Source organism: Anthonomus grandis, chromosome 14, assembly GCF_022605725.1.
Source record: "Anthonomus grandis grandis chromosome 14, icAntGran1.3, whole genome shotgun sequence".
Classification (NCBI taxonomy): Eukaryota; Metazoa; Arthropoda; class Insecta; order Coleoptera; family Curculionidae; genus Anthonomus; species Anthonomus grandis.
The window spans coordinates 2,131,951-2,159,650 of NC_065559.1; the positions used below are offsets into that span (position 1 = coordinate 2,131,951).

Below are 27,700 nucleotides of genomic sequence, written 5' to 3' on the forward strand. Positions count from 1 at the left end.
ATATAAGCTAATTTACAAGAGATGAATGATTTTATCGACTACAGGCACTCCTGTGATAAACCTTCCAATACCTCACGATATACCGCAAGAATATCATGGATTTCTTCAATTAAAATTGAAGAAATTTACAAGGAATCCTATGATTCAAGAGTCAGTCCACTCTGATTACCAGATGCCTAGATATTGGCTTATTTAGGCACTCCTGTGATCTGCGCATTTTTTTTTACTACAGTTCCTGTACTCAATGCAATCAATCTTGTCTGGCATATTCATGTCAATAGCTTAGCACCTGATAATAAGAACGAGGTCACTTATGAAATCCTTGCAGTAGAAGTTAAGATATTGGAAGTCTTATTATAGGAGCTCCTGTACTTGATAAAATCAATTTGGCAAATCTGCTTAAGTACGCTCAACTACCTGGAAGAACTGATAATTTTCTTCCAGGCAATTGAGTTAGATCCTATAATTCCCTTGCTAGATTCAACGTCCTTGGTTGTAAATATTATGTATAAAAATACATACACACAACCACGATGACCTAAAACTACTAAAAACATTTATTTACGCTTTAACAATTTATTTCGATTTAAAAGTCGCGCCACCATTGAACAGCCCCCTAGCGGCGAAACTCGGCTAATTATTAGTTAGATCCGCGCACCACAGATGTCCCGCGCCATTTCGGATCGAATTACGGACACGCAATTGCGCTTTATGGTCAGATATACTAGAGATCTATTGTTTTTTCTGAATTGTATTATAATAGGTGCATTCAACATATCGAGTATCCAGAGAGACTAATTTTTTTCTTGAACACCCTGTATTATTAAGCTCTTGTGGGGGCTTTTTAAGAAGACTTGAAAGTTCAATTAGTATATACCAGATTGGTCCAACGCGATTTCCGATTTCGACGTTCAATGCTGAACGTGAGCCATTTTAAGTAGGATTTTCAGTTTTATTGCCGACCATGAATACCGTTACGAATATTAATTTTTATATTATTATTATGCCGACCGTTTATATACTAATGAAAAAACCATAATTCATTTGACATAAGCATGTCAGTTTTGAAAATTCATATAAGGGAATTAGAAGGAGACAAACCTGTTGATTATTATACCCAACTATTAAAGGTAATCAATAAACTAATTATTCTCTTGTAAACTCATCAATAATCAAATTAGTGGATCCTTGAATGTTTCATCATAAATGTCAAGAATTCACTCAAGGTTCAAGAATGACCTCCTTTTGACCTGCAGGTGTCAAGATATTGACAGATTTACCAGACACGATTGAATGTGTTAAGTACAGAAGCTTTTATAGTGAAAAAATTTGCAAATTACAGGCTCATTGATTGAATAAAATCAATGATATATTGTGGGCGTGGCAAGTCTGTTATTATTTAAAAAATCCCTTATTAATGTTAACCATAAACCTGCAAAGTAAGACTTTATGTTATTGCTGTAATCACGGTAGCTTTTACCTTAATTGCTTGACCCTTAAGGGCAAATTGATTAATTATTTTAACCTCTTCGGTAATTAAATTTTAAGCCGTAATTGTTATTGTTGCTTGACATAACATTTTACAACTTACTAATTATATTAGTTTAACGTAGAAATTATTATTATATTAAAAGTTTAAAATTAAATAAAACCCTATTTAAATGTGACTATATTAAATGCAACTTATGTTAAAAAAATCAATTAATTAATTTTCAAATTTATTAATACTCAACTATATATAATTTGAATCGAATGCAATGAAAAATTTTTTTATTTAATAAATAAATATGGCAACAATGTGTTGTGTGATGAAATGTAACGGTCTGACGTGTAATGTATACGAATGGGGTGCCAGGATTGGTCTGTGATGGGAGTGGGGGTACAAAAGGGCGGAGTTTAATGGAAAGCAACGTTGCCATTGTTAAATAAAAATATTGTTGTTTCAAACACTGTTATTGTATGTGGGTTTTGTTTATTGAGTTTTTGCTTTTAAGAGAAAAATATGAAAGATTATATTAATAAAATGAAATTTATTTTTCATGTTAATTTTTTTGAAATATTAATTGTTCAAATGTTATTGGAAATACTGTTATACCCATATTTAGAAAATGTTAATATAAAAAATATAAATTAATTTAAAAAACGTAATGAAACTTTTGGATAAAAATTATTTCAGACGTTTGTGTTTGAACTCAATCGGTTAAGTTACATTTGTATAAGAAAGTCAACTATGCTGGGACTTAAGTGTCCAGGAAACTAAAATGACTATAACTTCCCTGTTTTTTAACCAATTTTGATTATTTAACGTTCCCTGGAAAGAGGATTTTTACATTTTTAGAAATAAAATAATTTTCTCTTTCAGGCACTTTTTGTTTGAGCCCAATCGGTCCAGAAATACCAAAGTTACAGGTGTATTTGTATAAAAAAATCACTTATACTAGAAGTAAAGTGTCCAGAAGACTAAAATGACAATAACTTTTTTATTTTCTAACCAATTTTAATTATTTAACATTTTCTTAAAAGAGAATTTTTCCCTTCTTAGAAAGAAAATATTTTTCTCGTCCAGGCGTTTTTTGTTTGAGCCCAATCGGTCCAGAAATATCAAAGTTACAGGTGTATTTGTCTAAAATTACTATAACTCCTTTGTTTTTCAACCGATTTTATTTATTTAAAGTTTGGAAAGAAAAACTTTTCCTTCAACAGCAAAAAATCAAATAGGGATTAATTAATTAATTAATTAAAAGGACAGAATAAAAACATTACATATTTAATTTAACGTTTTGGCCCTATACTGTGCAAAATATTTCAAGAAACTAATTTATCATCTATTTTTCGATCTTTAATTAATAAAATATATTAAAATAATGAATGTCCAAGTAATTTTATTAAAATTTCCAAAAACAAGTCAATAATATTTGACATTATTTCTTTGACTCCTAATTCTGATTAAGAATTTAAAAAATAAACAAATTAAAATAAATATATTATTTAGTACAAATTACAATAATCATGGCAATATAAAATTTTGGAAAAAAAAAGGATTTTTTTAATTTTATTTGTTTATTTTTTGATATACATATAAATGAATCTCAAAATAATAAATATAAAATTAATTATTGTTAAAACTCAAAATATTGAACCATTTAATTAAAAAAAAAAATATTTTTATTAAAAATTCAATAAACCATGCCCTAAATAAAATTTTAAGAAAATGCAGGATTTAATAAAAATAAATAAAACCCATTTGTAGTGTTACTCCTCTCTTTATTTAAAATATATACAATTCCCACAAAAATTATTTATTCCAAAAAAATCCAGGTTTTATAAAAAACTAATAAATACAACAATAAGCTTTTATAACAACAATAGTTATGGCCATATAAACACAGCCTCTATTTATAAAAAAAATATCACTAAAACACGTATAAATTCTCCTCCTATTAAATAACAATATATAATGATTATTAACAAAAATAATTATGTCTAGTTAATATATATGTAAAAAAAACCCTTTTAGCACATAAATTAATCACAGAAAAACGACTAAGTTAAATTAAAATAAAGAGCATTAATTAAATTCTTTGAAGCAATTATGCATAACTTAAATTGATACGATTGATGTTTTTTATTGAAAATAGCTAAGTAATGCTCTTAAATTATAATATATTATATAAGTACTCACTAATATTATTATATTGCATTGTTTTTTTTTATATTTTTACATATAAATTTGTAATTATTTATCTTACAGAATGTAATTTATATTTTAACATAACGAAAGCTAAAGTACGGAGAATAAACCAGAATAGCAGCAATGCTATTACGTCATTACTAAACTGGTCGGATTTGACCGCTACATCTTCTAAAAACTTCTTTGGATACCTGAAATTAAAAAAGAAAATATACATTTATATACAAATTAAAAAAAAAAAAGCTTCACTATTAACCCCATCAAAATATACAACTTTAAACACCAACTTACTTATAATGACAATAATTGACATTTCCATCATCGGGACAATCCAGGGTGGGTCTGTCGAGTCCGTAAATCGCCCCCACCACCCCTTCCAACCCAAATCTGAGGTAAGATATGTAACTTCCCCAGTAAAGGTAAGAGGGTAAGTCTTTAAGAGATACACCGAAACCAGCGAACATCATCATTGGCACAGTTAGGGTGGGTCCAAGAAACGTTCCATCCTAAAAAATAATTAACATTTCAAATTAATTCTTTATAATTATATAAATTTAATGTTCCCTTATTGAAAAAAATATATTTTTCTCTTCCAGGGTTTTTTTTTTTGTTGGAGCTCAATCGGTCCAGAAATACCAAAGTTACAGGTGTATTTGTATAAGGAAGTTCAACTATGAGTAAAGTGTCCAGAAAATTAAAATGACTATAACTCCCTTGTTTTTTAATCGATTTTGATTATTTAACGTTTCCTGGAAAAGGCATTTTACTCTTTTTAGGAAAAAAATAATTTTCTCGTTCAGGCGTTTTTTGTTTGAGCCCAATCGGCTTAGAAATACAAAAGCTATAAGTGTTTTTGTATAAAAAAGTCAACTATGCTAAGAGTAAAGTGTCCAGGAAACTAAAATCACTATAACTCCCTTGTTTTTTAACCGATTTTAAAAATTCTAAATTTTCTGAATAGAGGATTTTTTTGTATTATCTGGAATAACATTTTTTCTTCCAGGCATTTTTTGTTTGAGCTCAATCGGTCCAAAAATACTAAAGTTACAGGTGTATTTGTATAAAGAAGTCAACTATGCTAGGATTAAAGTGCCCAGGAGACTAAAATGACTATAACTGTTTTATTTTTTAGCCGATTTTAATTATTTAAAATTATCTGGAAAGAGAATTTTTCCTTTCTTAGAAAGAAAATAATTTTCTCTTCCAGGCGTTTTTGGTTTGAGCGCAATCGGTCTAGAAATACCAAAGTTACAAGTGTATTTGTATAAAGAAGTCAACTATGCTAGGAGTAAAGTGTCCAGGAGACTAAAATGACTATAACTTATTTACTTTTTAACCGATTTTTATTATTTAAAACTATCTAGAAAGAGCGTTTTTCCCTTCTTAGGAAGAACAATACTTTTTCTTCCAGGCGTTTTTTGTTTAAGCCTAATCGGTCCAGAAATACTAAAGTTACAGGTGTATTTGTATAAAGAAATCATCTATGCTAGGAGTGATGTGTCCAGGAAACTAACATGACTATAACTCCCTTGTTTTTTAACCGATTTTAAAAATTCTAAATTTTCTGAATGGAAGATTTTTTTTGTATTATCTGGAATAACATTTTTTCTTCCAGACATTTTTTGTTTGAGCTCAATCGGTCCAGAAATACCAAATTGACAGGTGTATTTGTATAAAGAAGTCAACTATGCTAGAACTAAAGTGTTCAGAAAACTAAAATGACTATAAGTCCCTTGTTTTTTAACTGATTTTAATAATTTAACGTTACCTGGAAAGAGGATTTTTCCCTTATTAGAAAAAATATAATTTTCTCTTCCAGGCCTTTTTTGTTTGAGCCCAATCGGTCCAAAAATACTAAAGTTACAGGTGTATTTGTATAAAGAAGTCAACTATGCTAGGATTAAAGTGCCCAGGAGACTAAAATGACTATAACTTATTTACTTTTTAACCGATTTTTATTATTTAAAACTATCTGGAAAGAGCGTTTTTCCCTTCTTAGGAAGAACAATATTTTCTCTTCCAGGCGTTTTTTGTTTGAGCCTAATCGGTCCAGAAATACTAAAGTTACAGGTGTATTTGTATAAAGAAATCATCTATGCTAGGAGTGAAGTGTCCAGGAAACTAACATGACTATAACTCCTTTGTTTTTTAACCGATTTCAAAAAATCTAAATTTCCTGAATGGAAGATTTTTTTTTGTATTATCTGGAATAAAATTTTTCCTTCCAGGCATTTTTTGTTTGAGCTCAATCGGTCCAAAAATACTAAAGTTACAGGTGTATTTGTATAAAGAAGTCAACTATGCTAGGATTAAAGTGTCCAGGAAACTAAAATGACAATGACTATAACTCCCTTATTTTTTAACCGATTTTAATTATTCAAAATTTCCTGGAAAAAAATAATTTCTCCTTTAACATCAAATAATCAAAAAGGGATAAATTAACTTAAAAGGAATATTAAATATTAAATATATAAAAATAAAAAACAGAATAAAAACATTACATATTTAATTTAACGTTTTGGCTCTATACTGTGCAAAATATTTTAAGAAAATAAAAAAAAAATTATTAAAAATTCAATTGAATATGCCTTAAATAAAATTTCAAAAAATGCAGAATTTAATAAAAATAAATAAAACCCATTTGTATTTCTAATTCCTTACTAATTCCATCCTAAAAGACCCACTAGCATTTGAGTCAGGTTCAATGTAGTTACTTTTTACCAACCCCTAGTTATATCTGAGGAACCACTAGTAATTTTTCGACAAACCCCTAGTTTTCTTCTGCCTTTGTACCTTTTTATATTTAAGTACATCATTCAAGACACTTATGAACCCCTACATATTTTACTACGTACTTCTACTTATAAAATTTCATCTATATGGCATTTTTCGAAGCCAATTTCTACTTACAAACTGAGCCATTTATATACGAAATTTTATTATCAAGAATCCGTATCTCTCGAGCGGTTAAACCGCATAAAAAACATGCTGTGCCCTATTCCCATTTTCCGGGTTACATGTGATAAAAATACCGGAAATGTCCGATTGTTTACTTAGGACACTCCACCCTAAGGAAACTTTTGGGAGCATTTTATTAAAAAAACAGAGACAAACACTTAAGACTCGCTCCTGAGGATGACCACAGCGGTATCAAAACGTCCCCAAACTTACCACAACATTAAAATAAGCCCCAATGACCAATCCGAAGCTCTGTGCCACAAAAACCACCATTAAACTGGTCACAAAGAACATGGTAAGTCTTAAGGCTTCGTACGGTTGTGCCGTCATAAAGTAAATGATTCCCGTAAAAATTACGCAGCACAATACCTATAAATATTCATAAATAAATGATTAATTAACAATAAACAAATACTCCTTACTGAAAGTGGTATATCGATCAAGGTTATCGAAGTATAGTACATCTTCAAGGAGTACCATCGGTTGAAGTGCTCCTTGATCAGTATGTTCATTTCAGTGGGAACTACAATAGGGAAAAATAATTTTTTTGTTTAATTAATTAATTGATACTTACAGGTCAGTATGGTCAACATCATAGTGGAGAAAGTGTGATGCATCAATATGGAGAAGAGCAAATTGTAGTTGTCCAGGACCTTGGATCCGTCTATTCCCGCTTTGTAGTATAACGTTCCTAACATTAAGGCTGTTAAGGCGTTCACTGCTAGCCTCAGATAAGTTAATGTCTAAAAGTAAATAGTTTTTTGATTTGATTTGATTGAATTTTATAGGAGTTTTATTACGAATAGTTTTCTTAATAAAATGCTTTTTACTGTAAATTGATATCTCAACTAGTTTCTTAGTTATCGGACTTTGAAGTGAGTGGTCACTTCAGAGGTTGAAAGATGCTTTTTAGAGCACTGCTAAATAGGTCGATATTTTTTAAATTATGAATTAATCTGGATTAAATCTTTTACAAAGATAATAGCTCTAACCTTCCTGAATAACATGCTTTTTACTGCAAGAGGATACCCCCATTAGTTTTCTAGATATCGGACTTTAAAGTGAGTGATCATTAAAAAAAATTAAGTCTGCTTTGTAGAGAGCATTGGCAAATAGCTCGATATTTTCCATATTACAGCTGAGTCTGGATTAAATCCTTAAGAGCGATAAAAGTACACATGTTTCTGAATACTATGCTTTTTACTGCAAGAGAATATTCCATTTAGTTTCTTAGATATTGGATTTTAAAAAGACAGCACATAAAAATTTTTGTTCGACCGGACTATGCCGCACAGATCAAAAGAAAATAGTACAGTCAATTTGGAGTTAAAAAAGGTATATAAGTTTAAATTCTTGTATTCTTTTTTTTTAGTCATAAATCAATGAGAAGAGCTTAAAAAACGAAAATGTGTGATTCCCCCCTCTCTCCTTGTAATTTTCCAGAAAATTTTGAATTTAATTTTCTGGCTATACCGTAGGATGTAACGAAAAAATTATAGAGACAAAAATTAAAGGTAATTAAATTCTCTATAATTTATCTTTTAGAAGTCAAACTGTAGAACTAACTTGAACAACGGTAGAGGGCGCCAAAGTCGAAATTTTTAATTTTTTCTTTCCTCGGGTAAAACAGAGGCTCCCCAATGAAGAATATCAGTCAAATTGAAAAATAAGAAAACAAAAATGCCGAAAAACAAAAAGAGCAATGAATAATAAAATCGATACTCTACAATACCTGGATTCGAAAGTGAAAGATCACCTAGAAGATGAAGTATGCTTTTTGGACAGTACTGCCAAACAGGTCGATATTTTTTAAATTATGAATTAATCTGGATTAAATCCTTTACAAAGATAATAGCTCTAACCTTCCTGAATAACATGCTTTTTACTGCAAGAGGATACCCCAATTAGTTTTCTAGATATCGAACTTTAAAGTGAGTGATCACTTAAAAAATTAAGTGTGCTTTGTAGAGAGCACTGGTAAATAGCTCAATATTTTCCATATTATAGCTGAGTCTGGATTAAATCCTTAATAGAGATAATAGTACATATTTCTCTGAATACTATGCTTTTTACTGCAAGAGAATATTCCATTTAGTTTCTTAGATATTGGATTTTGAAAAGACAGCACATAAAAATTTTTGTTCGACCGGACTATGCCGCACAGATCAAAAGAAAATAGTACAGTCAATTTGGAGTTAAAAAAGGTATATAGGTTTAAATCCTTGTAATCTTTTTTTTAGTCATAAATCGATGAGAAGAGCTAAAAAAACGAAAATGTGTGGTTCCTCGCTCTCCCCTTGTAATTTTCCAGAAAATTTTGAATTTAATTTTCTGGGTATACCGTAGGATGTAACGAAAAAATTATAGAGACAAAAATTAAAGGGTATTAAATTCTCTACAATTTATCTTTTAGAAGTCAAACTGTAGAACTAACTTGAACAACGGTAGAGGGCGCCAAAGTCGAAATTTTTAATTTTTTCTTTCCTCTAGTAAAACAGAGGCTTTCCAATGAAGAAAATCAGTCAAATTAAAAAATAAGAAAACAATAAGAGCAATAAACAATAAAATCGATACTGTATCTGCAATATCTGGATTAGAAAGTGAGTCCTGATACAAGAGTACCAATACAATCCTGATTTGGATTTGAACGTCATTTACTATTCCACCATTGAATTAAGCAACCTTTTTTTATGAAAAAAAAAGCCTGGGTGCTGAATTCAATGACGGAATGCCCAAACAGTGAATGCGGTAATAATTTCTCGTTAGCTCTTGCTTGAATTTAAGAGTTCTTGGTAATTGATCCAGAATTAAATGTGACTGGCACGCACTGAAGTATTTTTTTAATTATAATTTGTTTATAAATACTTTGGCCTCACCTGATCCCTTTTACACTTAATATACCCTCGTCTCATAAGAACTTTCAGCTGATTGAACTTCGAAGTTGCCTGAAGATCTCCAGAATCATCTTCGAACATGGTACTCTCGGTAAATCCGCACTCCAGCAGTTTTTGGGAATCTTTGAAGTACTTCAGGCTTTTCCCATTTTGAGAAGTTTCCACCATTTTGTCGATCCGTTCTGGACCATACTCGGCACACGCTAATTCGATTACTAAACGAAAAATCCAGTTACTAACGTGCAAAAATATATATAGGGGTTCGTAAAAAGAGAACTAGAGGTTCGTAATACGTAAAAACCCCGATAAAAGTCTTACCGTAGTCAGCAGGATTGTGAAACTTCGGACACGGACTCTGCACGTCCTCGAAAAACTGGATCATTTGCTCCGTACCGCCTTGGTACAAGCATCTGCCCCCCGATAGTACGTAAACCTGATCGAACATCTCGAATAGTGACGCGGAGGGTTGGTGGATGGTGCAAACGATCGTTCTGCCTTGTCGAGCCAGTACTTTTAGTAGTTCGATGCATTGCTTGCAGGAGGAACTGTCTAAACCACTATAAAAAAATTAAATTGCATATTTTATAGTTGAAAGAAGACTTCTAGAGCTTACAGGCTAATTTCTTATCAAAGTGTGGTTTATTATGCTTGAAATAGTCCAAGGTGACTTAGAGTGCCTGTAAGTGAGAAAATATTCTCCTCTTTAAAAGTTTTTTGCTTGGAAGAAACAACTTTGACTTAAAATTAACCTGAAATGTATCTAATATGTTCCAAACGCCCAAAAGTGGGGTTAAAAGTCTCATAGTCTATGAACATATTATATAAAAAATATTGTGGACATCCTTTGTGCACTCTAATTAAGTCAATATTAATAAAAATGATTCATACACATGCATTTATCAATAGAAAAACGAAATATCCGTAAATGAATAAATGTGCGATTAGAGTTTTCTTTGTTTTAATTCGGTGCGCAACATAAAGGAATCGTTGTACCGATTATTTTTGTCGATTATGATAACGTTCTCTTTGTACTTTTCAGGCGGTAATGACCTTTATTGAAATTTGTACTTGATGTTTGTTTTTCACATGGATTTTATTTAATACGAAATGTAAATAACGTAATGTGAATATATTTTATTTGAAAGATAGAAAATGCGTGAATAAGTTTAAGTTGTGTTTGAATATTATTGAATTTTTTTAATACATACTAACACAGCGCTAAAAATTCCATTATTAGCACCGCTGAAGGTCAAAATATTTAGCATATTGTCATATAATAAATATCAAACATCTTGAATTGGTATTTTTAATCAGTTTTTATGGGAAAAACGAATCTGAAAAAACCCATAATTTGAAGGTCGATATCTCGCCAAGATCAGTTAAGCCAAACGTTTCTTCTGTTGGGAAAAGTTTAGGAAGCCCAACAAAAATGCATGGTACGTGCTGAATGAACAAAATAAGTTATATAAGCGTCCCTATAAAACGTTGTAATTCCCTTTAAAGAAGTTGTAAATAAAATGTAAATAGTGTAAATATTAAAAAATATGGTCCCTTATTTCAAGAGTCGGCCACAACATCTTCTTCTTCTTCTTCTTTTTGTACTCCCCGTTCTTCTTCTTCTTTAAATACATCAAATGCATGGAAGAAAATATTGATTTCTTACAGGCAGTTGAGTCAAAGGTTTCCTCTTCTTCTTCTTTTTGTATTCCTTGTTCTTCTTATACTTTCAGAACGTCAAATGCGTGGAAGAAAATATTGATTTCTTACAAGCAGTTGATTCAAATGTTTTTTCTTTTTTCTTTTTCTTTTTGTATTCCTTGTTCTTTTTATTCTTTGAGAACGTCAAATGCGTGGAAGAAAATATTGATTTCTTACAGGCAGTTGATTCAAAAGTTTCTTCTTTTCTTCTTCTTCTTTTTGTATTCCTTGTTCTTCTTATTCTTTGAGACCGTCAAATGCGTGGAAGAAATTATTGATTTCTTACAGGCAGTTGATTCAAAGGATTCTTCTTCTTTTTGTATTCCTTGTTCTTCTTATTCTTTGAGAACGTCAAATGCGTGGAAGAAAATATTGATTTCTTACAGGCAGTTGAGTCAAAAGTTTCTTCTTTTCTTCTTCTTCTTTTTGTATTCCTTGTTCTTCTTATTCTTTGAGAACGTCAAATGCGTGGAAGAAATTATTGATTTCTTACAGGCAGTTGATTCAAAGGATTCTTCTTCTTTTTGTATTCCTTGTTCTTCTTATTCTTTGAGAACGTCAAATGCGTGGAAGAAAATATTGATTTCTTACAGGCAGTTGAGTCAAAAGTTTCTTCTTTTCTTCTTCTTCTTTTTGTATTCCTTGTTCTTCTTATTCTTTGAGAACGTCAAATGCGTGGAAGAAATTATTGATTTCTTACAGGCAGTTGAATCAAATGTTTCTTATCTCCTTCTTCTTCTTCTTCTTCTTCTTCTTCTTCTTCTTCTTCTTCTTCTTCTTTTTGTATTCCTTATTCTTTTTATTCTTTAAGAACGTCAAATGCGTGGAAAAAAATATTGATTTCTTACAGGCAATTGAATCAAATGTTTCTTATCTCCTTCTTCTTCTTCTTCTTCTTCTTCTTCTTCTTCTTCTTCTTCTTCTTGTTTTTGTATTCCTTGTTCTTTTTATTCTTTAAGAACGTCAAATGCCTAGAAGAAAATATTGATTTCTTACAGGCAGTTGAATCAAATGTTTCTTCTCTCCTTCTCATTCTTCTTCTTTAAAGACATCAAATGCCTGGAAGAAATTATTGATTTCTTACAGGCAGTTGAGTTAAATGTTTATGCTTTTCTTCTTCTTCTTCTTCTTGCACTCCTTCTTTATCTTCTTTTTCTTTCAACGTCAAATGCCTGGAAGAAAATATTGATTTTTTACAGGCAGTTAAGCTAAAAGTTTGTTCTCTTATTCTTCTTCTTCTTTTACTTCTACTTCTACTTGATTCTTTTGGTTCAGTTGGTCACCCTGTAACTCCAAAATTTGAATAAGGTTTTCCGGACCATTCAGGTCATTTTCCAGACTTGATGGTTATGTACCAGATTTAAAAACAGTTGAATGAATCACAAACTTTAGAGGTCGATATCTCGGCTTCTAAAGAGGGACTATATAAAAAACTCTAACGGTTTTGTCTTAGTTTAATTTTTCTGAATCCAACGAGACCTTCCGCAAGATCGTAGCTCCTACAATAGGCCCATTTTTAGGCTCAAAAACGAGGTCGAAAAACGACAATTTCCGAATTTTCAAAGTACTCTCATTCCCTAAATTTCACTTATATCCTGTCATAATTTGGTATTTTCGCAATACATAAGATACTCACGTTGTAGGCTCATCCAGGAACATCACTAGCGGGTTATTCACTAACTCTAAGGCGATACTGAGTCGCTTTTTTTGACCTCCAGAAAGTCCTTGGGCTTTTGTTTCTTTAGTACCACTTAATCCCAGTGTGGCAAGAATCTCATCTATCTGGAAAAAAAAACATCAAATATAAATTATTACATAAGTAAAACGTGGCAAATCTATGCTCTTCGTTAGTTGGAAAGGATCCAGTTGCTTGCTGTTGTTTTTTATGATAACTGTGAAACTATTTAAGATATTTACAAGTGGTTTTCAGTGTTTTCTGAAGGAATGTTTAAAGATTCATTTAAGGTATTTTAAGTCCTAAAACTACTTAAGTTATAGTGACGAAACAACCACTATTTAAACTGGATTCGTAATCATTTGAACGTATAAGAGTTTTTATGTTTGCATTTTCCAGACTTTTGAAACCATGTAATTTCCAGAGTAATATTTTTTATACTTTTATTTAGGTCCTTACGTACAATGCCTAAAAGCCATAAAAAATATTTTGCTGCAGAAGAAAATAAAAATATAAAAATTGTACAAGAAATGTACGTCGTATTCATTTGAGTTATGCATCGTTCATTGAAAATAATTAAAAAAGCTACTTCGGCTACTTTATTTTTGTTTCAGATTTTTATATTGTTTTTTGTTATTTGTATTACTTTTCTCCTATTTAAAAGGATATTTGATATACCTTAATTTGAGCTAATTATTTATGTCTTCCAGCTTTTTTTTAAGTTCTTCTCCCGATTTAATTTCTTTAATTCATTTTACATAATCTCGTATTAGTGCGGGATATTCGGAATATTTTTTGGTACTTACAAAGTATTTAATTTAAAGTTTTTGAAAAAAAATTTTACAAAACAAAGGTAAAAACCCAAAGGCACGGTCTCTTTAAATCTAATTTTCATAACACGTGTTTCGCTCCTATTATGGGTGTATCATCAGGCCTAAAAAATAAATTAAAAATTTTACAAAATATTTAATAAGCGTTTTTTTTTTAAATTATTTTTTGTTGTAGTAATTATTCGTTTACTAAATTATTTAATAATTTAAAAAAATATTTTCAGACTTTTGTACTAATTTTTTATATTTGTCTGAATAAATTATTAGGCATTAGACATGACTTTTCAATTTATTCCAGTAATTTCTGAAGATATAATGCATTTTCCGGTCTTTTAAAATAATTTTCCAGGCTTCTGTAACACTTTTTATATTTTTCAGATTTTGTTTTATATAATGCATTTTTTTTATATAATTTATATCTTATGCCTGGAAGACCCTAACAATTTTTATAACATAAATTAAAAATAAAAACATACAAATTATATAAGAAATGTACGTCGGGTCCAATTAAGTTATGCATAAGTCATTGAAAATAATTGGAAAAGTTACCCTAGCTGCTTTATTTTCGTTTCAGATGTTTCTTTTATTTATGTTTTATGGGGTTTGTTTCGTGGTTTTTTAATATGGTTTTTATTTTATCACGATTTGATTGTGTTTTTTTTATTCTTCAAGAGATTTGGATTTTTTTAAAATCTAGGACTTAATTTTATAATGTGAAATTATTAATTTAGATTAAAGGCAGTTTTTTTAATTTGCCAGCTTTTTGGCATACGTAGTTTTCCAGATTTTTTTATATAATTTATATTAATTTTATTAATTTCTTGATATACTAGAAATTTTACTATCACTCAATTCATATTCAGCGATAATTTTAGATAATTATTTATGTTTTCCTGGATTGTTCAGTGTTTATTTTTGTTTATATCCCGTCAGGCTTCTGTGGTATTTTTAATGTTTTCCAAATTTATTTATGTCAAATGCCTGAAAGAGATTCAAAACTATAATAAATATCTGGAAAATATTTAATAATTAAATAACTACTTCAAATTACAGAAAAATATTTGTGGAAACTTTAAGACATAATTATAAAAAAAACATAAAATGCCTGGAATTTAAAAAATATTTTCATCAGGATTCCTTAATAATTTGAACGTATACAATTGAGATGCCATAAACACACGAAGAAATCGTATGTTTACGATACAATAAGCGATTTATCTCGCGTGGAAGTGACCCCTGATAAAAGAACATACCAACTAGGACAGAGAAATCGTATTTATTTAATAACGATCGATTTCCTTATTTTGGTTATTTATGCGTTACGAAATTTGATTGATTGATTGTGAAATGTTTTTTTTATTTTATTTTATATTTTTTTTAAGTCGGTCAAGTGTTCTGAAGGTCAGTTATGAAGTGGTCGTTCAATTTGACTAGTTTAGAAATATCAGTTCAAGGGTAATTTTGTAATTAGTCCAATAAATAAAAATAAGATCTAGGATAGAACAGAACTCTTGTTTTTAATACTTTATCGGATAAATGAAATCATTATTGTCATATTAAGCTTAGTAATATTATTGTTTATTTATATATTTAATAATAGTAATAGTATGTTATTATCGATGTTTTCGTATTATTATATCCCCTCAATATCATGAAAAAAATTTATTAATTTAATTTAGACATTTTGTAATAATTTGTTCCTGTTGTAAATTTTATTGGAATTTAGTAGCAGGTTCACTTAGGAAGTTGTTAGAAAGAGAGGAAGTGATTCGTTTCCTCAATGCTTGTAAGAGAAGACAACATAAATGAAAATGATGATCCCAAAATGTGGGAAAATTTAATAAATACATAAATAATAAATTCTGTAGTTGTTTACTCATTTGTTAAATAAATGGAATAAAAATATCCTTAACCTCTTCAGTCCACACGTCCAGCCCGCTGTACATTTTTCAAAATATATTAGCACAGATGTAAATAGCTCCGCGGAGCTCTACAGAGTGTTCGGCTTTTGATTTTGTGCAGTATTTTGGACGTCGGGACTGTATTTAGTTTTTACTTTTTATCCAAAAATTTTAAATTTTATTGTTGTTATTATTTCGTCTTTTTTTAAGGTGGTATGCAACCACTGACGGATAAAGATCTTGAGGAGATCTTGAGGAGAGACAGTGACTTCTACTTGAGCGTCGATGATGAGGAAATCACCGCCGAAAACAGCGAATCAATTGAGGCAAACGATAATGAAACGACGAGCTGGCGCCGGCAGACGCAGATTCGGTTTCTGATACCATTGAAGGGGAGTCTGATGACGATAATGTTCCCTTATCCAGAATAAGAGAGCAGGTTCTCCAGGAGCAAACAAAAAATAAAACCGCAGAAGTAAAATGGTAAAGAAATGTTTTTGAAAGTCGAGAAGATGTCTATACCTTGATCCGGAATGGCAGTTACAAGATGATCATAAGTATTGGACACCCCTGGACTATTTTATGAATACTTTCCCGATTATTTTTGGGAAAATTTATCAGAACAAAGTAATATTTGTGTCACGCAAGCAAATGAAACAAAAACCACAAGTCAACAGCCAAAGAACATCGAATATTGACTGGAATACATATTTTAATGGGCATTTTTGGACTTCCACGGTTGCGGTTGTATTTTATGAAGGGAATTGAAATATCCTGCATTACTCAGCTAACTAGAGACCGCATTTTTAAATTAAGAAATTTTCTACATGTCGTTAACAATCTTAGTGTTTCAAATGAGGTAAAGCAGTCAAATCGGCTATGGAAAGTTCAACCTATCATCGATGCGATTCGTAAAAAGTGTATTACTTTACCAAGGAGTAAAGAATTGAGCATCGACGAGCAGATGATCCCCTTCACAGGCACTACTGCTCTCCGACAGTACGTTAAAAACAAGCCAAATCCAGTAGGACTCAAAAATTTTGTTTTAGCCACACCTTCCGGACTGGTTTTAGATTTTATGATTTATCAAGGTGCAAAAACTTGGCCAGATGGTTCTCCCGATCAAAATTTGGGAATAGGTGGATCGGTTGTAAAGAAGCTTTCAGAAGATTTGTCGCTAGGGCACATAATTTATTTTGATCGTTAATTTACTTCAATCAAGCTACTAAATCGTTTACTAACAAAAGGAATTTTGGGAACAGGGACAATTATGAACAACATACAATACAAATGATAAAGAGCTCCTCTCGAATGGTCGTGGTTCCTTTGATGAGTTTGTGCGAGAAGACAAAAAAATGACCATTCTGAAATGGATGGACAATAGATCAGTAACAATGGCATCAACATCTTCAGGCTCTGCGCCAAGAAGTACGCCGATGGGACAAGAAAATTAATGAGTACCTTCTTGTTTCATGTCCAAACTCTGTCACTAGTTACAACCCTTCTATGGGAGGAGTGGACATGTGTGATAGACTAATATCTTACTATAGCATTTGTATGCGAACAAAAAAATGGCCGGTAGAAGTTTTCTAGCATTTTGTGGACTTGGCAATTACAAATTCGTGGGTTGAATACCGCCAAGACTGCTTCGCTCGTGGAGATAGAAAAAAACTCTATCATGGATTTACTTGAATTTAAACTGTATATCGGGAAAGTCATTTTTTTCTGTAGTAATTTTTTTTTTGTAAAAATTTTTTTTTTGCTTTTTTTTAAATCCTAATAAACTTATTTTATTAAAAGTTTCACAAAAAAAAAAGTAAAACAATTCCTTGGGACTGAAGAGGTTAAATATCTGGAAAACTGGAATTTTCTCTATATGCTAAATGCCTGGAAGATATAAAAAACTAATATTACTACTTAATGCAGTGAGCCACTTTTTTATTAAATAATGTTAAAACGTGATAAATATTCATTTATATTAACTTTTTTACTTTTTTGTACTATATTTATAAAATTATATTTTTTATTCTTTAAATGGTGACTTTTTGTATGTTTTTTATTACTTTGTTAATATTTTTGACAATAAAGTAAATAATTTTATTTATTTACTTGTTAGTAATCCCAGGAAAATCAAATAAAAATGAATAAATTAAAATACAATTTTTTTTAAATTTTGTGTTTTTTTTTCGAATTGTAAGATTGAATATCTTTATGATAATAATGATATTCAACCTCGATATTTTGTACATTTTTCAGCTAAGTAGTGATTATTTATATTTTTCCTAATATTTATTGACATTCTTCCACGCATTTGTTATCATTAATTATATTTTTTTTTATATTTAAAATAATTTTTCAAAGTAAATTTTGATTTTATTCCAGGAACTTAACAGTGCTTTTTTCCAGGTTTTTTTCTATGATTCTTTATATCCAATGCCTGGAAAATATTTTTAAAAAATCTAAAAGATTAAAAGAAGAAAAATTAAATTAAATTAGAAATAAAAATTAAAAAAAAAATGTATGTCGTGTCCGTTGCATATATTAACCCGTTTTCATTGTTAGTTATTTATATTTTCCATATTTTTTCATTTTTAAAAAAATAAATTTTCGATCTAATTTTTTTATTACGTTTCATATTTTTTTATTCTTCCAGAATATTTGGTACGTTTTTTAATATTTTCCAAGAATTTAATTTATTTTTTATGTTTCGAAGGTTCTGCAACTAATTTTTTTATAATTTACAATAACTTTTTAAATATTCAATATTTTTTAGTTATTTCTTATTTTTCAAGATATAAATTAATTTTTTTTTTCTTCCAGGCATTTGACATAATTTTTTTATTTTTATTATTGTCTTCGATGGATTTAATGCATTTTCCTTATATTTTCTCAATTTCTGTGGCACTTCTTATATTTTTTCGATTTTTTATGTAACATTAAAAAATGTTTGATGTCTTCATAAGACATTTTTTATTTAAAAATAAATAAAAAATAATGGTTGAAAAGCAAATTAAAAATAAAAACATACAAATTATATAAGACATGTACGTCGTGTCCAATTAAGTTATGCATAAGTCATTGAAAATAATTGAAAAAGTTACCTCGGTTGCTTTATTTTTGTTTCAGATTTTTATTTTATTTTTGTTATTTTTATTACTTCCTTGCTACTTTTTCTGCTATTTTAAAACTCGATTTGAATATTTATGTCCAGTGATAGTGTTGATTATTTGTGTCAGCGTTTAGAATATTGTTTTACATTTACCAGGCATTTAATATATATTCTACGTCTTGAAGGTTTTTCAAATAATTTTTTACAATATTCTTAAATTTAAGTTAATTATTCATTTTTTTTTATGGTATTTTTTATATTTTTTTTGCTATTTAGATTAATTTATTACATCTTTAAATAATTCTAACTAATTTATAATTAAATTCCAGACAATTGACATAATTTTCCAATTTGTTCCAGTAACTTAACAGTTTTATATGTTTCCTAATAATTTTTTACATTTTCCAGCGTAATATTTTCTATACTTTTATTTAGTTTCTTACGTACAATGCCTAAAACAATAAAAAATATATTTTTCACAAAAGGAATTAAAAATAAAAATATTAAAATTATATAAGAAATGTATGTCATGTCCATTTAAGTTATGCAGTATTGTACAAAGTATTTATGCGTTACGAAATTCGATCGATTGATTGTGAAATGTTTTTTTTAAATTTTTTTTTAAGTCGATCAAGTGTTCTGAAGGTCAGGTATAAAGTGGTCGTTTAATTTGACTAGTTTAGAAATATATGATTGTTAAATATCACTAATGTTGTAATATAAATAAAAATATGATCTAGGATAGAACAGAATTCTTGTTTTTAATTACATTATCAGATACATGATCAGATACATAAATGAAAATGAGGATTCCAAAATGTGGAAAAGAATACATAAATGATTTTAACCATCCTGTAAAATGTAAAAAAAACCCTGTACCCGATTGTTAAATAAATGAAATAAAAATGTCCTTAAATATCTGGAAAACTGGAATTTTCTCTATACGTCTAATGCCTGGAAGATATAAAAAAATTACTATTACTACTACATGCACTTTTTCATTAAATAATGTTAAACTTGTTTATATTAACTTTTTTACTTTACGTTTCTCAATTTGGTATTATATTTATATATTTGGATCACATACAATTTTTATTTTACTGTACAAAAATTGTAAGTATTTATATCTCAACTTTATTCTCTGAATGGTGATTTTTTGTATGGTTATTTACAACTTTATTATTTTTGTAAATATTTTTGACAATAAAGCCCATTATTTTATTTATTTACTTGTAAACCCTGGAAAATACAGCAAGGTCAAATAAAAATGAATAAATTAAAATACAAATTTTGTGTTTTTTTATCTGAATGTCTTTATGATGATAACGATATTGAACCTCCATGGAAGGAAAAAACAGTCTTCAACAATGAAGATTTTGTAAATTTTCCAGGTAAGAAGTGATTATTTATATTTTTCCTAATATTTATTGACATTTTGTATCTCTTCCAGGCATTTGTTATGACTTGTTATATTTTTTTTACATTTAAAATCATTTTTCAAAGCAAATTTTAATTTTATTCCAGGCATTTAACGTAATTTTTGAACTTGTTCCAGGAACTTAACAGTGCTTTTTTTCTAAGTTTTTTTCTATGATTCTTCATGCCTGGAAAAGATTAAAAAAATTAAATTAGAGATAAAAATTTAAAAAAAAATGTTTGTCTTGTCCATTTAAGTTATGCATTATTCATTGAAAATTATTTAAATAGTTACGCTAGTTTTATTTTTGCTTTAGATTTTTAATTTCTTTTTATTAATTTATTTGCATTTTTTTTTAGCGATTTAAAGGATTTTTCACTTAACCCGTTTTTATTGTTAGTTATTTATATTTTCCATATGTTTTAATTTTTTTTTAATTTTTTCAATCTATTTTTTTTATTCTTCCAGAATATGTGGTACGTTTTTTTATATTTTCCAAGAATTTCATTCATTTTTTATGTTTCGATTGTTCTAAAAATTATTTTTTTTAAGTAATTTTATAATTTGCACTATTTATTTAAATATTTAATAACTTCTAAAAATATTTTTGAGATTTTTATAGTTATTCTTTATATTGTTCCTGATATATATTAATTTGATTTTCTCTTTCAGGCATGTGACATAAGTTATGACATTATTTTTATTATTATTTTTTATGGATTTTTCTTACATTTTCTGTAGTACTTCTTATATTTTTCCTATTTTTTATATAACTTAGAAGACATAAAATTTTTTTTTATTTAAAATATAATAAAAAATAATCGCTGCAAAACAAATTAAAAATAAAAACATAGAAATTATATAAGAAATGTACGTCATGTCCAATTAAGTTATGCATTAGTCATTGGAAATTATTGGAAAAAGTTACCTCAGTCGTTTTATTTTTGTTTCAGGTTTTTATGTTATTTTCGGTACTTTTATTATATTATTATTTTATTATATGATTATGTTATAATTTTATATTTGAAAAAAAAATATAATTTTATTCCAGGCATTTGGCATGAAGGTTCAATTTATTTCAAGAATTGTTGAATTTTTTCTTGATTTTTCATACAATTTATGTCTAATACCTAGAAAACATAAAAAAATATTGTAAAAAACTAAAAGACTTAAGAATTATATAGGAAATGTACGTCGCGTGCATTTAAGTTATGCATCAGTTATTGAAAATAATAAAAAAACTTGATTAATTTTTGTTTTTAGATTAATATTTTATTTATGTAATTTTTTTTACTTTCTTGCTATATTTTCTACCGTTTTAAGGGATATTTTATATGACTCGATTGATTCGTGTTTTTTAAATATTTGTTTATTTTATCATAGTTTTATTTATAATTTTTTTTATATTTACCAGGCATTTAATATATTGTATATGTTTCTTCAGGATTCTATGGTATTTTTTGGATTTTTTTATATAATTTAAATCAAATGCCTGTGAGATATAAAATATTATAATAAATATTTAAAAATGATGTACAAAATTAATACAAAAGCCTGGAAAATATTGAATAATAAATTATTTGCTTTAAATTATAGAATGATATAAAACGATCTAAAAAATATAATAAAATTCCGTAAAATATAGAAAACCACCACAAAAGCCTGGTATATAAAAAATAATTTAAAAACTCCAGGAAACATTACATCAAATTTATGAAATAAAATAAAAAATTATTTTAAATATCGGAAAAAATTATTTAATATTAATTAAGGAAATGCAAATTTACGTTTACCGTAAAAATTAAAATATCTGGAAAAAATACTTTATATTATTATTTTATATCTTTTCCAGGATAATATCAAATCCCTGGAAAGCATAACAAATTAATTATTTACCTAAAAATCGTAAGTAATTACAATAAATTCCTGGAAGAATTAAAAAAAACAAACATTAATTAAGAACATAAAAAATTAAAATTGAGGTAAAAAAAAATTTGAAATGCCTTAAAAAAATTTACGTCATGTCCAATTGAGTTATGCATTAAATAATTTAAAACTAACCCTGGCTGTGTTATGTTAGACTTTTATGTTGCTACAACTGTTTAAAAGAATATTTTATATAAACATGAAAACTCGCCTGAAAAACATATTTATTTTATTTCAAAGGTCTTTTGGACGTCCTAACAGGGGATTTAGGTCCATTTGACGTCTTTAAAAGGCTCTTTTGACCCTTTGACCGGATAAAACTATAATCTCGATCTCACTCTCAAATTCTCTTTGTTGTTTCCTACTTAAATAATAATGTGGTACTTATCCCAAGCATTTCGAAAAAATACTTTTCCGACAATATAAAATTCAAAGTCCAAACACGTTTTGCAATCATAAATAACAATCGTAGATGTGTGTAATATTATTGACAACAAATTATCTTTTTTATATATCTTTTTTTTTTTAATTAAATATCGTAAAAACATTATTGATTGCTCGTTAATACGTATAATAAATAGTTACGTGCGTAGGAGAACAAAATGGACTTTCGTCGAAGATAATGCAATTTATCGTGTAAACAATGTTTAAAATAAAAAATTATTTTTGTTTACGTGAATTATAAGTGAAAAGTATCCAGTAGAGTTTCTTTTGCCCCCTTTAATTCCTCTTATTATGGTTTCTTGAAACCGTTATTAACATATTTTTAATAAATAAAATAATGACGAAGTTCCCATTTAATTATAACCGGATTGTTTAAAGTTAAAGGGATACTTAACTACGACATTTAATAAATCAACAAAACTCACTTGTTCCAAAGAATAATAATGCGATTAAAACTGTCAAAACAAATATATTACCCTCGAAGAAAAAATTGATAATTAACAGTTAATTTTTCGATGGCACCATAAAGTGAAAACAAATATTTGATTGAAAAACAATGAAAGGTCATCGTGAGGTGTCAACTGTTATCTTTTTTAGTTAGATGGAAAAATTTGATTCGTTTAACGTATTCGCGGAATAATTATTACTTGTAATAATATTTGGGGTTTCATATTTAGTGATTGACCCTACCCAGGTTTCCAAAGAACACTATTATTCTTTTTAATAACTTAAATTAATTTTTTTTACTGATATTTATGCTTCATAATTTATTTTCTAATATTCGCCTTTTTTAAGGTTAATTATTATCCAGAGATTTCATATTATTTCTTACACCTTGAAGATATAAAACAATATTTACTTAGATCCAGTAATAATTGTTTATGTTTTATATTTTTGTTCAGTGCTAAACATACTAACAAAAATATATAGTGTAGTCGGCAGGATACATTTATATTATATATTTAATTAAAAAATATGATCTGTCAAATTCAGATACAATAACTAGTTAATAAACATTAAAATTATATAGGAAATGTACGTCGTGGCCAATTAAGTTATGCATTAGATTTTGTCAAACTTACTTCGATTTGTATTATATTTGTACTACTTTTCTGTTATATTTTCTACTATTTAAGAGAATATTTTGTTGATTAAAATTAGGTTAAAAAACTAAAAATGCATGGAAAACAAATTAAATAAAAATTATATCGAAAATTTAAGTCATGTCCAATTAAGTTAAATAATTATTAATTAACTCACCACACCTTTGAATTTTATATTTTTGTTTATTTTATTTTATAAAAATGAAATATTCACTTTTTTTTGAATTTAAAAATAGGACGCACTTGTAAAATAAATTTAAAAAACAAAGTCTGAATTTTTATTAGTAGTAGTTATTAGTAAGTAATTGTTTCATTAAAATATGTTTAAAATTAATTTAAAAATAAAGGTAAAATTAAATATTTGCGAAACAACATAATTACAATTTAGTTGCTTAAATAGCAGAGAATGAAAAAAATATAAAAGTAAATACTTTAGTTAAAAAAAAAACATATTTAAAATTTTAATATTTATTAAATTTGAAATTTGATATATTTTAATTTAAGAGAAAATTAAATCGATAAATTTAGCTAAAAAAAAATCCTGTAATTGACTAAAGAAAAATTGGTGAAAATAATAAAATTTGAATTTCATAGAAAATTTTTGAAAATTATAAATTTATTTTTAGAATTCTTTGTCCAATACTTGGAAGACTTAAAAACATATTTTAAAACTTAAAAAAAAAATAAACAAATATTTTTTCAAACAAATTTAAAAAAATATATAAAAATTATAAAAGAAATGTACGTCGAGTTCATTTAAGTTATGCATAAACTGTTTAAAATAATTAAAAGAGTTACCCTAGCTGCTTTACTTTTGTTTTAAATTTTTATATCATTTATGTTATTATTATTACTTTCCTGATATATTTTCTTGTATTGAAAAAAAAAAAATCGATATGCCTAGAAACAGAAACAGATACACAAAATTATATAAAAATTGTACGTCGCGCCCATTTAAATTATGCATTATTTATTTAAACACTGCCTAATTGTTACTTTTATTTTAGATTATTGTAATATTATAGTATTTTTTCAGAGAATATTTTATATAAACATGTAAACTTAAAATCCGCTTATGGCGAAAAAAATTCAAAATACAATAAAAAGAAATTAAAAAAAATATAGGTCATACCCAATTAAGTTATGCATTAAAATACTTGAAAAATCATCCCAGCTGTAGATTTTTGTTTATTTGTTTCGGGAGGTTGTACAAACATAAAATTTAATTATAAAAATATATAAATTATTATTTATTTATGGTAAAAAAAATAACACAAGACATCATATTTTCATAGTATAAGAATTAGTGTTTTTATGGTCTTCATTTTTATGGACTAAATAAATCCATATAAAAACAATTAAATTTTCTTCTTAGAACGTTTTGTATACAATTTTATTATTATTAAATAAATTCTTAATAGATTTACATAAGGGTTCATTTCAGGACAACTGGTACGTTTCATACAAATACTTGAATAAAAAAATTATTATTAACGAATTTGGAATGAAATTTCATGGAAATGTTAAGAAAAGTCCCGCTATTAATTTAGACTAAAAACAAGTAAATCGGACTAATAAAACACGTGTTATAGGTCAGTGAACCTAAAACAATTTTTCGAGTTTTGCTATATTGGGATGCCTCCTACAACAACTTGAATAAAAAATTCATTAGTAAAGGAATTTCATTGACATCTCGTATAAGTATTAACGAAAGTCCCGTTATTAATTCAAGCTTAAAATCAAATAAATCGGAGTAATAAAACGCGCGTTATAGGTCAGTGAACATAAAACAATTTTCAAGTTTTGCTATACTGAGACGCCATCTACAAAAACTTGAATAAAAAATTGATTAGTAAAGGAATTTCATTGACATCTCGTATAAGTATTAACGAAAGTCTCGTTATTAATTCAAGACCAAAATCAAATAAATCGGAGTAATAAAACACGTGTTATAGGTCAGTGAACATAAAACAATTTTCGAGTTTTGCTATACTGAGACGCCAACTACAAAAACTTGAATAAAAAATTCATTAGTAAAGGAATTTTATTGAAATCTCGTATAAGTGTTAACGAAAGTCCCGTTATTAATTCAAGCTTAAAATCAAATAAATCGGAGTAATAAAACGCGTGTTATAGGTCAGTGAACCTAAAACCACTTTTTCGAGTTTTGCTATACTGGGATGCCATTTACAAAAACTTGAATAAAAAATTCATTATTAAAGGGATTCTAATGAAATTTCACAGAAATATTAAAAAAAGTCCTGCTATTAATTTAAGATTAAAAGCAATTAAATCAGAGCTTGAAAACGCGTATTATAAGCCAATGAACCTAAAACAATTTTTTTAGATCTACTATACTGGGACGCCAACTACAAAACCTTATATAAAAAAAATAGTATTAGAGGGATTAAAATGAAATTTAATGGAAATTTTAAGAAAGGTCTCGCTAATAATAAAAGACCAAATACATTTAAATCGGAGTATTAAAACCCGTGTGTGAATCTAAAACAATTTTTCGAGTTTCCCTATATTGGAAGACTATCTACAAAAACTTAAATAAAAAATGATTGACTCAAGGATTGTCAATGAAATTTCATGAAAATATTAAGAAATGCCCCAGTATTAATTTAAGACAAAAAACAATTAAATCGGAGCATTGAGACGCATGTTATAGGCCAGTAAACCTAAAGCAATTTTTCGAATTTTGCTATACTGAGAATTAAAGTGAGAAAACCACTGTAAAACTTCTTAAAAAAACTATCTGCTTACAATTTCCTGTTTCCTTTTTTGACTTGTACTAGAAGGCAACTTAAGGTCGGCAGCGATATGCATATTTTCACTAACAGTCAACAGTGGCTGTAACCGATCGTCTTGGGTGATATAACACGACAATCTCCTAAAAGGTTTCAGTTTCCTCGGGTTTCCGTTGATAAGCACTTTCCCTCCTACCTGGAAAATTCCCATTTTTATTATTATTATAATAGTATATATTTATATTGTTATATTAGAGTAATTTAGAATTTTCTTACTCCTTGTATGCTATACCCGCTAAGGACGTTGAGTAAAGTGCTTTTTCCAGCCCCCGAGGGGCCCATGATGGCTATCAACTGTCCTGGGGGGAATCTTCCGTTGATTTCGTGTAAAATTCGTTTTTTTACTAAAATAGTCAATAAATATTAAGTCAAGGTAATTAAACGTTAAACGTTTTGATAAAACATGTTTTAAAGGCTGATGTGGAATTTCATGACGAACGCGAATGATATCAGTCCATTATTTACATGTTTTTTGGTACTTTTAGATGGTTCTACCCTTATTTGTTGTATTTTCTATGGAAAATAAGGGTTATTTTAAATAATTCTTTAGGTCTGAGGTAGAACATTACAAGGGAAATGATGGTTATTTGCTTACTTTGAGAGTATTTTAGAGGAAAAATTAGTGAATTTTATATTTTTTATTATATGTCTTTATGGCCTCATGACCTAAAATAAGTAGGAAATTACAGTGGTTTAAAAAAATTTACTTTGTGCTTATAATTAATTTTTTAACTAAACACATCTACGTTCGTTTTTAGTATTGAATACGAAGAATTTAAACGATGTTTAGTTATTTATTTATTCCACAATTGTATGTCTATTTTAATCGAGGCATTTGAAGGAATTTTTTTGAATATCTTACGGGCATTTAAATTAATTTTTTAAGCCTCTTATTAATTTTTTTTTAAATAAAGAACAATTAACACTATTTAAAAAAAAATAATAATTTTTTTTCTAAACTAAAATCGTGTTTTTTAGAGGGATATTCATTGCAACTTTCAAAAATTTCAATTTTTTTAATGCAACAAATTGAATAAATGAAATAGTAATGGTAAATTTAAAATAAACTGATTAATTAAAGATTGTATGTAAAATAAAATCTTAGCTACATGAAATTTTGGATTTTTTTGTAAAAAAAATATATTTAAATATTTAATAGATTTAAACATGTGAATGAAAGTTTTTAAAATTTAAAAAATATATTTTTTTATATTATTTGAATTTTGGATAATTTTGCAATA

At 27.7% G+C, this 27,700-nt stretch overlaps 1 protein-coding gene across 1 annotated transcript in view; it reads right to left on the reverse strand.

Moving 5' to 3' along the window:
• Window positions 1-3,394: 3,394 nt before the first annotated feature.
• Window positions 3,395-27,700, reverse strand: part of LOC126744690 (ATP-binding cassette subfamily G member 4) — a 32,477-nt gene continuing 8,171 nt past the window's right edge. Inside the window, exons 2-11 of the mRNA XM_050452203.1 lie at window positions 26,676-26,803; window positions 26,416-26,595; window positions 12,878-13,023; window positions 9,862-10,100; window positions 9,526-9,758; window positions 7,224-7,392; window positions 7,072-7,172; window positions 6,863-7,018; window positions 3,983-4,197; window positions 3,395-3,882 (exon numbers count right to left, since the gene is read on the reverse strand). Coding sequence (XP_050308160.1) covers window positions 3,741-3,882; window positions 3,983-4,197; window positions 6,863-7,018; window positions 7,072-7,172; window positions 7,224-7,392; window positions 9,526-9,758; window positions 9,862-10,100; window positions 12,878-13,023; window positions 26,416-26,595; window positions 26,676-26,803 — 1,709 coding nt within the window. The 3' untranslated portion in view covers window positions 3,395-3,740. The remainder of the gene's footprint in view (window positions 3,883-3,982; window positions 4,198-6,862; window positions 7,019-7,071; window positions 7,173-7,223; window positions 7,393-9,525; window positions 9,759-9,861; window positions 10,101-12,877; window positions 13,024-26,415; window positions 26,596-26,675; window positions 26,804-27,700) is intronic.